This window comes from Diabrotica undecimpunctata, chromosome 10, assembly GCF_040954645.1.
Source record: "Diabrotica undecimpunctata isolate CICGRU chromosome 10, icDiaUnde3, whole genome shotgun sequence".
NCBI lineage: Eukaryota > Metazoa > Arthropoda > Insecta > Coleoptera > Chrysomelidae > Diabrotica > Diabrotica undecimpunctata.
The window spans coordinates 65224014-65239721 of record NC_092812.1 but is presented as its reverse complement, the minus strand read 5'-3'; the positions used below and the strand labels follow the sequence as shown (position 1 = coordinate 65239721).

The window sequence follows — 15708 nt, the reverse complement described above, 5'->3', positions numbered from 1 at the left end:
GGTGCTTTGTAGTTAGTTGAGTTTTTTGTTAAGATATTTGCTCAATATGTTGAGTAACTTTACAGTTTCTAAAACATCTGAAAGACTACAAATTGATTGTAAGTATAGTAATCTAATAATGTAGGCGTTTACTTATAAACTTCTTTATTATATTTGTAGTGAACTGAAGACTTTACTTTTTCGTTGCCAACATAAATGACCCAATGAACCTTTGCATTTACTTGTTAAATACATACTTGTTGAATAGACTACAAGCCCATGGGACATTTTTAAGAGGTCATAAGACCCAGCATGAATTACATATAAATCAATACTACAATATGTAATAACAATTTTAGAAAGTATGCCGTCAATTTTGATCTGTGTGGTATTTATAACTTACAGCAGTGTGGTCCAACCTCAGGCACGGGAGCCGCATGCGGCCCGAGGCTCGTTAAACTGCGGCCCCCACAAACATATTTCAAAAATATTGCCATTGATAACTTTTACTTGTTCCAACCCTGTCTAACTTTCCATAATGTTAAGAAAGTAGTTAACCTTGAAGACCCACTCCCGATGAGCAGGCAGTGGCAGTGAGCTTCAGTCAGCTGGAACGTGTCGTGTTGAATTAACAGTGGCGAATAGATTTAATGTTAAATTCAGAATGAGTAGTGCCAAAAGCGCAAAATTTTTCGAAGAGAATCGTACGTTCCAAGGAAAATGGGAAAATCAATATTTCTTCATCGAATTAAAAGGCAAACGTCAGTGCATTATTTGTTGTCAAGTACTCGCGGTATCAAAAGAATACAATATTAGTAGGCATTATGAAACCCAGCACAAAAAAAATACGGAATATTTTGGACGCTGCCGGAAGGATTATCGCAGGTACCAGATATTAGATATAATTAGGGTTTAATGATGGTCATTGAAATTTACTTAGTTACTAGTTATTAGTTTGTCAGAGAATAGTGAAAAGTGAGCATGGAAATTTCAACGTTAGTAAGTAATCGTGGTAAAATTTTGCTCAAAGTGAACAGTTTTACTTTTTCTCAAGATAAAGTACTAAAATCGGGAGAAACGTATTGGAGGTGCGTAAAACGGTCGTGTAAAGCGAAGATATTCACGAAAGGGCCAGAAAAGTTAGTGATCCAAAGTAATCTAGAACATGAACAGAAAAGGAAGGCTAAGGATAATTTGACCGAAAGGCCGTCCAAAATCATACATAGTGCGTTGAAAGAAAATGTAGATTGCTTGAGCCACATGTCTGTTAAAGACGTTAATTTAATACGAAATCAAATATACAGTGAACGGCGAATGGCTCAACCAAAACTGCCCAAAAGTAAAGAAGAAACTATTGCTGCGGTAAATATTATGAATATCAAAACACTTAAAGACGAGAATTTTATATTTGCGTTCTAACGCAAATAAGGTAAGATAAACTAAGTTCTAACATTATCATCTTCTCGTGTAACACTAACATGCGTTTTCTCTGCGGCAGTGAAACGATTTATATGGACGGTACATTTAGTTACTGTGCTCAATATTTCAAGTAATTTTTTACCATACATGTATTTATCAATGGACATTATATACCATTGTGTTATTGTTTACTTCCCGACAAATCGGAACAAACCTATATAAAACTATTTAATGTTTTGAAACGCAAATGTGAAGTAATTGGTCTAAAATTCAATCCAAAAATCATTTTCTCCGATTTTGAAATTGCTATCCACAATGCTGCGCGTTTTGAATTTCCCAATGTGCACATTAAAGGGTGCCGTTTTCATCTTATGCAAGCTTGGTATCGTAATATCGGTGGTTGTGGCTTAATTCGGGAATATAAATTGGCAGACAGTGAAATATCTAAATGGCTGAAATATATTTTTGGGCTGCCATTTTTACCTCCCTCAGAAGTCGAAGAATCTTTCATATATGATTTTATGGCTATTCAACCAAAGGATTCAAAAATTGAAAAGTTTTCCGACTACTTATTGGACAACTACATTGGCGACCACGCAATATTTCCGTCGGAGATGTGGGCTGCGATGAGTGAGAGTTTACAATTAACAACTAATGCTTGTGAATCGTTCCACTCGCGTTTTAATGATAATTTTTACCATGCTCATCCAAATATTTTCCATTTTATTGATGTTTTAAAAAATTTTCAAACTGAAACTTACATTAAAATTAATAGTGTCTGTAATAGTGAAAGTAATAGACTTAAAGATCCAAAGAGTAGAAAAAAAATTATGTTCGTTAGAAATAGGATACATGAGTATCAAACTAACTGTATCGATCGATTCTATTTCGTAAAATGTATGTCGTATTTATTTCAAAGTGACTAATAAACCTTATCAAGCTTAATCTCTAGAATTTTATTACCTAACTTTCCATTTACATTTCAATTACACCCAGCGTCCAAATCATGTATGCAGAAACAGGTAATTTTATTTTTCAGTGTCGAATTTTAAATTTAGCGTCCAAATCATGCACGCCCAAATGATCAAGCGGTGTGCCATTAAAATGGCGCGATCCTTTGGAGATGAAAAGAGGGCCAAAAATTTTGAATGTGTTTCACTTTCCCATCAAACTGCATCTATAGGAGTTGATGAGCTGAATACTCATGTATTTAAAAAAATGATTGACACAGTTCGTGATTGTTTCCACTACTCCTTAGCCCTGGACGAATCTGTTGATATTACTGACAAAAATCAGCTATTCATTTTTGTTAGATGCATCAGTGAAGATTTTTGTGTAACTGAGAAACTTCTAAAACTGCACCACATGGAAGACGGGACCAAAGGTATAAATATATTTGAAGCAGTTAGTGACGCTGTGAAAAATATAGGCGGTTTTCAAAAGTGCTCTTGCGTTTGCACCGACGGAGCAAAAGCAATAACGGGACGCATAACGGGATTGGCTGGACTTTTGCGGGAAAATGGTGTTAACTGTGTTATGTTTCATTGCATTATCCATCAAGAGGCTCTCTGCCCAAAGATAATTAAAATCAACGATACTATGAAAACTGTAGTGCAGATAGTAAACAGCTTAAGAAGAGGAAACAGAGCTCAGCGTCACCGAAAATTTATCTATTTCTTGGAGGAATTAAATACTGAATATAAGGACGTCCCCCTACATTCAGAAATACGCTGGTTTAGTGCAGGTAAATGCCTTTGAATTTTTTTTTCTTTAAGAAAATAGATCTTACTGTTTTTTGAAACGGGAATTGTTATTAACGCGGACGTATTTATAACAAAGCTTAAGAACACAACAATTCTTCATGAACTGGCATTTCTAACAGACATTACCTCTCACTTGAACACATTAAACCTACAACTCCAGGGGAAAAATAAGACAGTATCACAGTTGGTTGGTCAAATTGAGACATTTCGCAAAAAAATTGATCTTTTCGAGAACTGCATGAAAATAAACGACTTTACACATTTTCCTGCGTGTTTCTAAATAAATCAAGAAGAAACCATGGTCGATTTCTCGAGGTTTGCAAAAGTTCTTACAGAAATAAAAAGAGAATTCGATGAAAGGTTTTCGGAATTTGATGCACTAAAACCCGATCTTGAGCTTTTTAACAATCCAGAACCAATCAGCAGAATACCAATTAGAGCTGTGCGAAGTACAGTCCGATTCGTCTTTTCAAGCAAAGAAAAATTCCTAAACTTCGTAACTCTGCGTTGAAACTATATTCAATATTTGGTAGTACGTATATATGTGAAAGTACATTTTCTGCTTTGAAGCATATTAAATCTAAAACACGTAATGGCATGGAAAACGATTCTCTGGAAGCGTGTATTACTCACTACGACTAGCATAGATATAGATGTGCAGAAGTTAGTACAGGATAAACCCTTGCCTCAAATATCCCATTGATTTTTTATTTTATGTTAAATTTTAAACATAACATGTAAATTGTAAACCATAATAAAATATTTGTCAATAGTATTTCGTTTGTATTTTATTTTTTAAAATAAACTTTTTTTGAACTAGTCGAGTTCTCTGGCCCTTTATAATAATTTCAAATTTAATACGGCCCGCAACGTCTACGACTACACTGACTTACAGGTATAACTTACGGTAGGTAATACAAAGCTAATGACTTGAGACCTAATGCCGTACAAAAATATTGGTACCAATAGCAGGGACAATCTTTGGTTTTCGGAAAATTGTGACCCCATTTTCGGCAATTTGATACAGTAAAGCATTCAATACACATAGTTTCGGATCGTTATATAGATTACTTTTGCAGTGCTGTACATATCGGCTGGTACAGGAGTGAGAAATCTAGGGCACCACCTTTGATTTTAACCCCCATTCGAGTCATTGATGCGTAAAAGAATTTTTCGCAAATATGCCGTCTAAAAGTTATGTTTCTTGCAAATGTTTATAAACAGTTATCTGTATTTGGGAATAGAATTGTTGTTTTTCGGTAAGATAATTATTTACGGTAGTCACTTTTTTGACAAAATATAACTAAAAACTGTGGCTGTTATCAATTATTTAATGGTAGAATAATGAAAAAAAAAACAATTTTGTACATTTTTAACTGATAGATTTTGCACAGCTGATATAGTCTATTGAAATGTTACATTTTAAGGGCTGCCGTGCAAGAAGTGTTGAGAAGGTGAGTATAAGCTTAACTTCAAGTTTTTGGGGTCACTACCCTTGCCCCGTGGCCGCCATCTTGGAAAAAGGGGTGCAAAGAGTTTTCGCGCCGTATCTCGTAAACTAGCAACCCTACACAAAATTATTTTAAATATTATTTGTAGCAAATTAAGTTCTCTGTAGTCATTTTCCATCATATTGATAGCACATTATGTATGCAAATCCTCAACAGGTCAAAAAACCATAGGCGTTACCCTATACTTGTTTTGAAATAAATAAAAAAATTAATATTTTAAGATGCCGTCAAGAATTCATTATCTTTTAAAAAATCTTCTGTAAAATAAGTGTCCGCTAATCTCACTATACCTTTTTTGTGCGTAAAAAACGTCGGTATATATGACACACGATTATTGTTAATTATACACGGGTGATTAACGAGAGAATCCAATGTTTCACGAAATAAATTAATGTAAACAGTAATTTAAAGGTGATTATTGTTTTCTATACAAGTTATCGCCTGACACAAAAAGAATACCTTCTTTGAACGATTACCTGGAATTACTGATAAGGCTTCACTAATGATAGTTTAAGTAGTTTTTATGCCACATTACAGCTTATGCCAATAATATAAACTAGAAATTGTTTTCATCTTCCATTTAGTTTGTAGATGTACATTGTTCATGTCTTACCTACCTACGTTTTTGGTGTCGATATTTTGTTATTTGCATTTAAAAATGACATCGACAACAGGTTTTATCCCGGTTAAGTGTAGTTTTAAAGGTGCCTTCAATCTAAGAGAGAAAAATATAATATTAAATGTACACGATGCACTTGTACATCAACGCCCTTTAAATAATGTTCGTGAAATCGTTAACATGTGTTCAAATGTGACAGGGGTTGGAAAAGCAACAATTTATAGATTCCTAAACGAAAGAAAAGGAGGAACTGTTTCATCTCCCAAGAAGAGTGGAGGGAGTAAATCCTTGAAAATTGAAGAAATACATAAAAACATGATAAGACGCAGCATCTACTCATTTTTTTTTTAACAAAGAATTTCCAACATTGGACCAAATCCAAACATTAATTAGAGAAAACGAAGAGTTACCAATCATAAGCAACAAGAAATTATGGGGACTATTGAGAGAGATGGGATTTCGTTGGCAAAAGAATAGAAGAAAATCCGTTTTAATTGAAAAAGATTACATTGTATGTTGGAGACAAGATTATCTAAGAACTATTAAAAAGTACCGAGAAGAAGGGAAAACAATTTTTTATTTGGACGAGACTTGGCTAAATGAAGGTCATACTGTACCATATCTATGGGTTGATACAAATGTGAAAAGTTTCCGTCAGGCATTCATCGAAGGTGTATCTACTGGAATAAACAATATTCCCGTTGGAAAAGGACGCAGACTCATAATAACCCATATTGGAAACGAATACGGTTTTGTCAATGGTGGATTATTAAGTTTTGCCTCAAAATCAACCAAAGATTACCACGAGGAAATGACTGCTGACATTTTTGAAGAATATTTTGAGTAAAAGTTGGATTTAATTCCAAAAAATTATGTCATAGTCATGGATAATGCTAGTTACCATTCAAGACTAGCAGAAAAATTGCTAACAACGGCATGGAAAAAAAGGAGAGATAATCGAATGGTTGGATAAACACGCAATTGAGTACAAGGAGAATTCGACAAAAAAGGAATTATTACCTATTGTAAGGCAACATAAAGCAGCTTATAAAAAATATATAATTGATGAAATGGCATTAAACCGTGATGTAATTATTTTACGTTTACCCCCATACCACTGTGATCTGAATCCGATAGAAAATATATGGTCTCAAGTAAAGGGTGAAGTCGGACACAACAACAAAACTTTTAAATTAGAAGACTTTAATTAATCTAACAATTATTAGAACATTCCTTATCAAAATTAACTCCAGAAAATTGGAAAAATGCTGTTAGTCATGCTTACAAGGAAGGAAATAAAATGTGGAATTTGGATAATATGACTGATGCAATGCTGGAACCGGTAATAATTAACATTGGAGTTGAAGATTCCTTAGATTCTGAAGAAATCAGTGAATCTGAAATGGAATTTGATTAAAATAATATTCATTTTTTTACAAATCGGCCCCTGTTACGGCCACAAATTATTTTATATATAACCAATAAAATAAACATCTTACATTTCTTGTAAATTCATTAGTACCTGTTAATCTCCATCACTCCAACACTGGCAACTTTATTTAGGGATTAGTAACCCTCAAAACTATTGTATTCTATTCTGCTTCAACCTTTATACCTGGTGGTCATACTCAATTTAAAATTGTTTTCCTATATACTTCTGTAAACTTGTTGACAAATATCTATTTTTCATTGAGTCACCCGTATCAACAGTTTAGGGATTTGCATACATAATGTGCTATCAATATGATGGAAATGGACTATACAACATTATGCATAGTACTTTTTATCATAAAATAGAAAATAAATAAGTTATAAACAAAAATAACTAAAAAAGTTTGAACAAATTTTCTTATGGGCCTTATAACTTTTTTTGTGGTAATTTCTCAAACAAAATGACATTAGAGCAATATTATAGAGGGATTGTTAAAGAATAATTTTCACTACCAATTTGTTTAATTTTTTCGGATTTCACAGAGCTCCGTAATTGAGCGGGTTCTTGAATACCCGCAACTTGAAATAAGGTGTGCAAAGGATTTTCGCGATGTATCTATTAAACTAGGAACCCTACAGAAAATTTTATTAGACATTATTTGTAGCAAATTAAATTGTCTAGAACTTTATTCATAGTACTTTTTAGTGTAAAATGGAAAATAAAATAAATAAGTTATTAACAAAAATAACTAAAAATTTTTTAAAAAATGTTCATTTGTCTTTTGAGCCTTAAACTTTTTTTTAGATAGATAAAGCACCCAGCATCTTTATTATTGATGAAGTAAAACCCTTAGAGTATGGGATTTTTGAGATCTCCTATGTGTCCCCTTTTTACGGTTAACGTATGTTACTTTCCCAAAGAAACGCCCTGTGTAAAATATTATTTCTTGAGTGCTTAGTACATTTTTTTGCAATTGTTATCACTTGTCAAATTAACGTGATCATTTTATTATGTGCAGAGATAAAGGAGACATGTTTTACATATATAGACATAAATATACTTACATCACTCATCCGGGCAGCTAACCGAAATATCGTAAATTTGAGTACGTTGCGAATGTGTTCCAGGAAGTCTTCATTAATATTTTTATCACCTATCAAAGTATCTAAAGAGCATTCAAGGCATAAAGCATTCTTTTTGGCTTTCGTAATATCAGTCTTTGAATTATCCGTAAAATCTATAAACCCTGTAAAAAATTAATTCAATTAGTTATCTAAACTTTGTTTGGTATTTAGAGAAGGAGTATAAATCACTACCCAGTCACGATTCCTTAGGATTTTTACGAATGTACACAAACAACATACTGACGTAATGGCAAAGACCAAATATTGCAGTATTTTGACTTCCTCTCTACTACTGCGAACTAAACTCTACTGAATTTGTATGGGCTTAAGTGAAAGGTAAGAATGAAAAGTGAAAAAACTATTGTTTGCCTATAAAACGTTTCTTATACATTTTAAAGAAAAACCGTTCTATATCTTAAATTAGATGCCTCAAAAATAATCGATTGTGATCTGCTATAGTCACTGTTTGGATCAGTACAGTTGTTTAAATAATCGCTCTCCAGGACTCTATCTGGACCATCTAGCTGTGATTTAGCACACTTCAATAACTCATTAATTGCCACAATTTTAATTAGTTACCTATATTCTTCTTCTTCCTTTGCCCTATCCGTTTCCGACGTTGGCTATTAACAAGGCTATTTTGACTTTGTTTACGGCACCTCTGAACAGTTCGGTCGATGTTAGTCCGAACCGTTGTCGCAGGTTATGCATCCATGAGTGTCGTCTTCTTCCCGGTCCCCTCTTACTGTCGATTCTTCCTTGGACTATTAACTGTAGCAGCCGGTACTTAGTATGCCTCATGACATGTCCGAAGTACTCAAGCTTCCGTTTCTTTACGGTGAAGATTATTTCTTTGCTTTTGCCTATTCTCTGCATTACTTCTACGTTAGTGATGTGGTCTGTCCAGGATATCCGAAGAATACGGCGATATATCCACAGCTCACAGAATTCTAGTTTCTTCAGGGTGGCTTCCGTTGTGGTCCATGCCTCTGCTCCATAGAACAAGACCGGGAAGACATAACACTTGACCAGTCTTAATTTTAGTTCCATTGAGATTTTACTTGTGAACCACTTTTTCATATTGTTGAACGCGTTTCGCGCTTTTTCAATTCGTGATCTTATTTCTGTTGACTGGTCCCATTTTGTGTTGACTGTGGTTCCAAGGTATGTGTATGTCTCCACTTGTTCTATTTTTCGGTTGTTTAATGTCAATTGCATCGGAGGTTGTTGTGTTCTGCTGTTGAGCATGCATTTAGTTTTGGTTGCATTGAGTTCTAAACCATATTCTTGACTTGCTGTGTGTATGCTTTGCTTGAGTCTTTGAAGCTCGTTGCAGTCATTTGCGATAATTATTATTATTACCTATATTACATGTCATTATTAAAAAAAACCTTCAATAACTCAGTAGTTGAAATAATGACAAGTAGGTATATTACATGTCATTATTCCAAAAACAAAGTTATTAACATTTATAAATTACTGCAAAAATAGAGGTTTTTTTGCAATTATCTCGGTCAATTGTTTATGTATTTTAATATAAAAACTCACAAATTAAAGAACTCTTTAAAATCTACAACTTTTATTGGAACAATTTTTCTCTAAACGAATAATAAACGTTTTATAGGGAAAAATGATTTTTTTTTTCATTTTTTATGAATGTTTAACTAAAAAAACAAAGCAAATCAGTTTTGCGTCTTTAAGGATTTGTCATCAGCTATCCCTCATTTAGAACCTTCAAAAACCTGTATAAGATTGTTTCAGCTGTTTTTTTAGTGTCCTAAAATAGGACTCTAAAGGGCTCTTTAGTGTACCAAAATATAGGTATAAAATACATAAATATTTTAGAAATAAAAAGATTGTGATAATAACACTGAGAAACAGCGTAAGAAACGAGTAGTCACTTAGAACGTCAGAGGTAGATGATGTTCTCGAACGCATTCTTCTTGTTCTTTAAGTGCCATCTCCGCGACGAAGGTTGGCAATCATCATGGCTATTCTGACCTTCCAGGCAGCTGCTCTGAAAAATTGCCTTGAGCTGCAACCAAACCACTCTCTCAGGTTCTTCAACCAGGAAACGCGTCTTCTTCCTACGCTTCTCCTACCCTCTACCTTTCCTCAAATTATGAGTCTCAAGATGTTGTATCTTTCGCCTCTTATCACATGTCCGAGATAGTGGAATTTCCTTCCTTTTATTGTATTTTCCATTTCTCTCTCTCTCTCTCTCTGCCTATTCTCCTTAACACTTCTGTATTCGTGACTCTATCTACCCAGCGAATCCTTAACAATCTTCTAAATGTCCACATTTCAAACGCGTTAAGTCGATTTATTGTATTCCGGTTTAATGTAGACACAGCTACACTGTGTACATAGCATTTAATTAGCCTTATTCTGAGGGCCAATGTCAGATCTTTGCTGCATTAAATATTTTTCATTTTCACGAAGTTGGCACGTGCTTTTTCAATTCTGACTCTTATTTTTGCAGTATAATCGTTATTTTTTGTGATTATCGTTCCCAAGTAAGTATATCTTTTTACTCTCTCAATCTGCTGGCCGCCTACCGTTAATATTTCGTTTGAATTGTTGTTCTTGCTAATTTTCATGAATTTGGTTTTTTTGATGTTAAGGGAGAGAGTCCGTATTCTCCACTATATCTTAATATTTTGTTCATTATTCTTTCTAAGTCTTCCAAGTTGTCGGCTATTATGACTGTAACGTCGGCATGTCTAATGTTGTTAATTAAACTTCCGTTCACTTTTATGCCGACTGTCTCGTTTACCAAAGCTTCTTGTATAATTTCTTCAGAATAAGCATTAAACAATAACGACGACAGTATGCAACCTTGCCTGACCCCTCTCCTTATCTCCACTTCTTCTGACACTTCTCTTCCAATTTTCACATTTGATCGTTGGCTGTAGTATAAATTTGAGATCAATGTTACATCCCTCACATCCAGATTCTTGTTTTTGAGTACTTCTATAAGTCGGTCATGTTTTACCTTATCGAATGACTTGTTGTAGTCTATAAAGCATACATAAAGATCTCGATTAATAGCATACATAAAGACCTCGAACGCATTATAAGGTTTAAATAGAGATAAGCTGGACATGCAGTACAATTGCGGAATGGGAGATGGTCAAAAAAGATTCTGGAATGGAGGCCAAGGAGTTATGCACCCCTCCCACCCGCTGGTCAAATGACATGAAGAGAATCTCGACAAATTGTGTTGCAACAGCACAAGACAAAAATAAATGGAAAAACCTTGAGCAGGCCTATGTCCAACAGTGGACGCAAACAGAGGTTGTATCATGATGAATAACTCCCACTTTATTTTTTATTTCATGCATATCGTTAATCGGTCATCTGAGTAACGATATGTCTCCAAAGTGTATATCTCTGCAAATAACAATAAATGTAGAAACCATTTCTGTTGAGTTCGAACTTTTTACAGCGTTAAAAAGGCGAATAAAGAAAGCATGACCGAATTCCAGTGTAACTGTTTCAACTTTAGCCCAATCAAATAAAATATTAATACACGTGAAGTATTTTGTATTAGGTTTCAAATTGGGGCCTTTATTTTGACCTTTTATAAATCGAAGTTTAGGTGAAGAAAAATCATTTTTTAGATCCGTCAAAAAAGTCGTCCACGCAGAAGTTTTTACTTTTTTTTTAAAGTTTTTTAAAAAGAATTTCTTTTAGACTTACTAAATAAAATGTTATATATAGTTCGTTTAAATAATTTATTAAAACCGATGAAATTAGAATTGACATCATGTTTACATGTTTACAAACATTGCGAGGAGTAAGTATTTTATAATTCTGAGTTCAAATTCGTTGGTAATTTTTCACCAATTTAAAAAAAAATTAAAAAAAAAGAGGTTAAATCTTTGTAAATGGGTATATTTAAAAAACCCTTAAAAGGGCTACATCAAAAACACGAACGTTTTCGGAACAACAGTTCCATCATCAGGTTAAAAATTCAGGTTAACATGCCTGAGCCACCAAAATATTAGGGTAAAAACCCTTTAAAATATATAAAGTTAACAAAGATTGTACATAATGTTATTATTATTATTTGATGTTTAATATTTTAATTAAATTTTACTTCAGGTAACATATACCCATGCTTTCAGTGAGTTCCAGTGTCCGGAGAGTAAACCTCTTACTCAAGTTACCAGTTGAAGTCCGTTTGAAGAGGTTTAACCTCTTTTTTGTGATACGTAGTATACAGCCAGCTGCAGGAATTATTTTCCTTGTGGATTTTTTTTTTAAATGTTCTGCGGCCATTTTTAACACCGACATAGCCATTTTTTAAAACTCATTATAATTTGTTTATTATTAACATTAACAAGACTTTAAAACTTCGTAATAAATCATTCAACCCTTTAAATTATCAAAGTCACCATTGCAGATATAAAAAAAGTTAATTTTTTTTACGTTAAATAACTATTTAAAATCTTGTGAGACAAGTTTTTGAAATTGTTATCATTTTTGTTTATTCCAATGCAAATTTTAATTTTCAATTATGTAAGCACCAGCTCCAGATATGATAACAGCTGAAATGCTCAAAGCCACAGAAGAAAGCTGAATAAAATTGCTTGATTTGCACTGTAACAAAATATAGCATTCCAAGCAGACTGACGACTGGACAAAATCTACAATAACGACAATAAATAAAAAAGGCTGCTTCCTTAAATGCGAAAATTATAGAACCATCTCCCATACTAAAATAAGCAGGCGTACCACAACACTTAATACTATATGAACACACTACTGGAATAGTACTTGACACACTCTCAAACGAATTCCATCCCGAACAAGATGTCAGACAAGGATGTATACGGTCTCTACCAAATTACAATAGGCGATACACCGTCAGACAAGGATGTATACGGTCTCTACCAAATTACAATAGGCGATACACCGTTAGAAAGAGTGGAAAAATATATGCTATTTGGGCTGCAATATTAAGGATACTTGGGACCACAGCTACGAAATAAAAACTCGTATTGAAAAAGCCAGAAGGTCTTTCAATAGCATTAGGAAGATTCTCTGCAACTTATCTTTAAGTATTAATATATGCATAAGGATTCCTAGAATGCTGAGAATTCCATGGGTACAAAGAGTTACTAATGTTGAGGTACTTCGTCGCATGTGTAAACAAAAAGAATTACTAAGAACAATCAAAGAGAGGAAAATGCAATACTTGGGTAATGTGTTGAGAGGCGAAAGATACGAATTACTTCAAGTTATACTGGAAGGAAAAGTACAGGGCAAAAGATCAGTAGGAAGACGCCAGAACTCGTGGCTGAAAGACCTGAGGAGATGGTTCGACCGCTCATCCGCAGAAATCTTTCGCGCAGCCGTTTCCAAAACTACAATTGCCATTTGGATTACCAACCTTCGAAATTAGACGGCGCCATGAGAAAAATTCCTAGATGTTACGTCTTTAGTGTCCTCCTCTATGGAGTAGAAAGCTGGAGCCTTACAGAAGATGGCATAAAACGATTAGAGGCATTTGAAATGTGGTGATACCGACGTATGTTGAGGGTCTCATATATACACCACACAAGTAACATAACTATTCTCCAGACGCTAAGAAAAGGCTAATAACATCGTAAAGAATAGAAAATTGGCTTACTTCGGTCACATCATGCGTAATAATAAATACCGACTTCTACAATTGTTTGTACAAGGCAAGATTGAGGGTAAGAGAGGCCCTGGACTAAGACGTATATCCTGGCTGGCTAAAATTAGGAAGTGGATTGGTCTAACGTCAAATGATCTATTTCGAGCTGCTGTGAATAGAATAAAAATGGGTCAATGTGTTCGCCAACATCTCTAGAAGATAGGCACATTAAGAAGAAGTTTGAAATTGTGAGCTCACTTATCTCTGGGATCATTGATCACAAACACAGGGTCACTACAGGAAGAAATAAAACGTAAATGCTATCTGGCAAAAGATGCCGTAAAAGAGATGTCCAAAATATGGAAGGTCTCTCAAATTTCACGAACTTTAAAAATGAGCTTAAAAAATTGATCAACTGCTTGATATTCCCAATACTAACATATGGATGTGAATCTTGGACCCTAAGACAAACTGAAAGAAATAAGATAGACGCCAATGAAGTACTATGTTGAAGAAGAATGTTACGAAATCCGTGGACCGACCACAGGACAAATAATTAAATTTTCAATTAGCTATAATTCAGCAAACGGCTCTCCAGCAAAGTCCATCCCCAAGAATTAAAACACTATGGGCATGTTATAAGAGCAAACACAAAAAACATGGAAAGACTTATTATCCAAGGAAAAGTAGAAGGTAGAAGATCACGAGGAAGGTCCCCAACAAGATGGATCGACCAAATTACCGGAATATGCAAAAGACCTATGCATGAGTTAAAAAGAAATAACCAGATACAAAGAGCTTTGGAGACGGACAATAAACGACATCATGATGACCACTACACTCCCTCCGAGAGGTCAGGACTGAAAAGAGAGAAACAATGATTCCGTAAAATGAAACCGATACGTTCATGAAGAAATAATTTCTTTTCGCCCAAATTTTGATTTGGAAAAGGTCCCAATTTAAATCTAATAGGTACATATAATACATTTCTTTTGGTTGGGCTACTTTTAGTTTTGTCAAAGTATTTTCTAGAGTTTCTAACCGTTTTTTATACATAATTGGAGTTTATGACTCCCTCTCAATACCAACTAAAGTTGCTCTTATGGCGAATTTCCTTCTACGAAGATTTATTAGATAGGTGAAATAATGTAATACTTACCCAGTCTTACTAATTGATCACGTAGATTCTGTAAATTTGTATATTCTTGCTCGTTTTCCGACTCAACTAAATGTTGTTCCGATTCAGTGAGAGACTCTGTACTCAAAGTTTCATTAGTTATCAAATTAACAAATAAAAATGGGACTCTGTATATAGTTTTTAGTTTTTTTATCTCCTGAATGTTCTAAAAGAAATATAACAATAAGCAATATTTATGTACAGTGTTATTTAGAACTTCTCAAAAATAATATTTTAGACACTGATAAATAATGCTGCCATCCATTGATACGGGAAATGTTACGGGCTCCCATCACACAATAGTTACTAGCCAGGTATCTTTTCTCTATCAACGATTCTCTGGTATCATATTCGTGCTGCCCAGCTGACCGGAAGGGATATACATCACGTTTAAAGCGCTCATATCGGCCAAATTTGTCATCACTGTAAGACTTTTATATCTTATAATTATTAATCATATAATTATTTAAAACGATGGTAGGCAATATTTGGTTCATCTCAAACTGCTACAGTAATAGTAAAAGTGGTTGTACTTTTTATCGATTTCCGCGTGAAAATCATAAAAAGCATTAATGTGAACAGTGGATTCCACCATCAAAGATGAAAAAATATTCAATATCTTTAAGAAAAGATGACATTGAAGTAAAATTGAAAAAAAGGAAAAATTTACCCTTAAACGGGCAAGGAAAGAAATTGAACAAAATAAATAAATTTTAATGTATGTTCGGTATACATTTATTTAAAAATACATAAAAACAACATTTTTTTTCTTAAAATATACACTGAAAAAAAGTTACGAGGTGTATCTCACAAGATACATTGCCCAATAAATCACTTCTTATGATAAAGAGCAAAACAGTTTTATAGGTTGTTTTCCTGACACCAAGCACAAACGCGCTTTACACTTTTCACAGTAAACTGTAGTTTGACCGTCAGTACACAATTTACATCTTCCTTTGTCAATAAACCCTGGAAAGTGACCTAAGTTGTCAAAGCGAACGTCAACTGTTTTACGAGGTGCTACAGGAAATTTGATTTTTTTTGTGGTTGGTGAACTG

General features: G+C 34.0%; 1 protein-coding gene across 1 annotated transcript in view; it reads right to left on the bottom strand.

The window, feature by feature from the left end:
• LOC140452251 (dual serine/threonine and tyrosine protein kinase-like) overlaps positions 1-15708 on the bottom strand; it is a 115726-nt gene that overhangs the window by 26131 nt on the left and 73887 nt on the right. The window contains exons 4-5 of the mRNA XM_072546390.1: positions 14633-14816; positions 7788-7969 (exon numbers count right to left, since the gene is read on the bottom strand). Of these exons, the coding sequence (XP_072402491.1) occupies positions 7788-7969; positions 14633-14816 (366 nt within the window). The remainder of the gene's footprint in view (positions 1-7787; positions 7970-14632; positions 14817-15708) is intronic.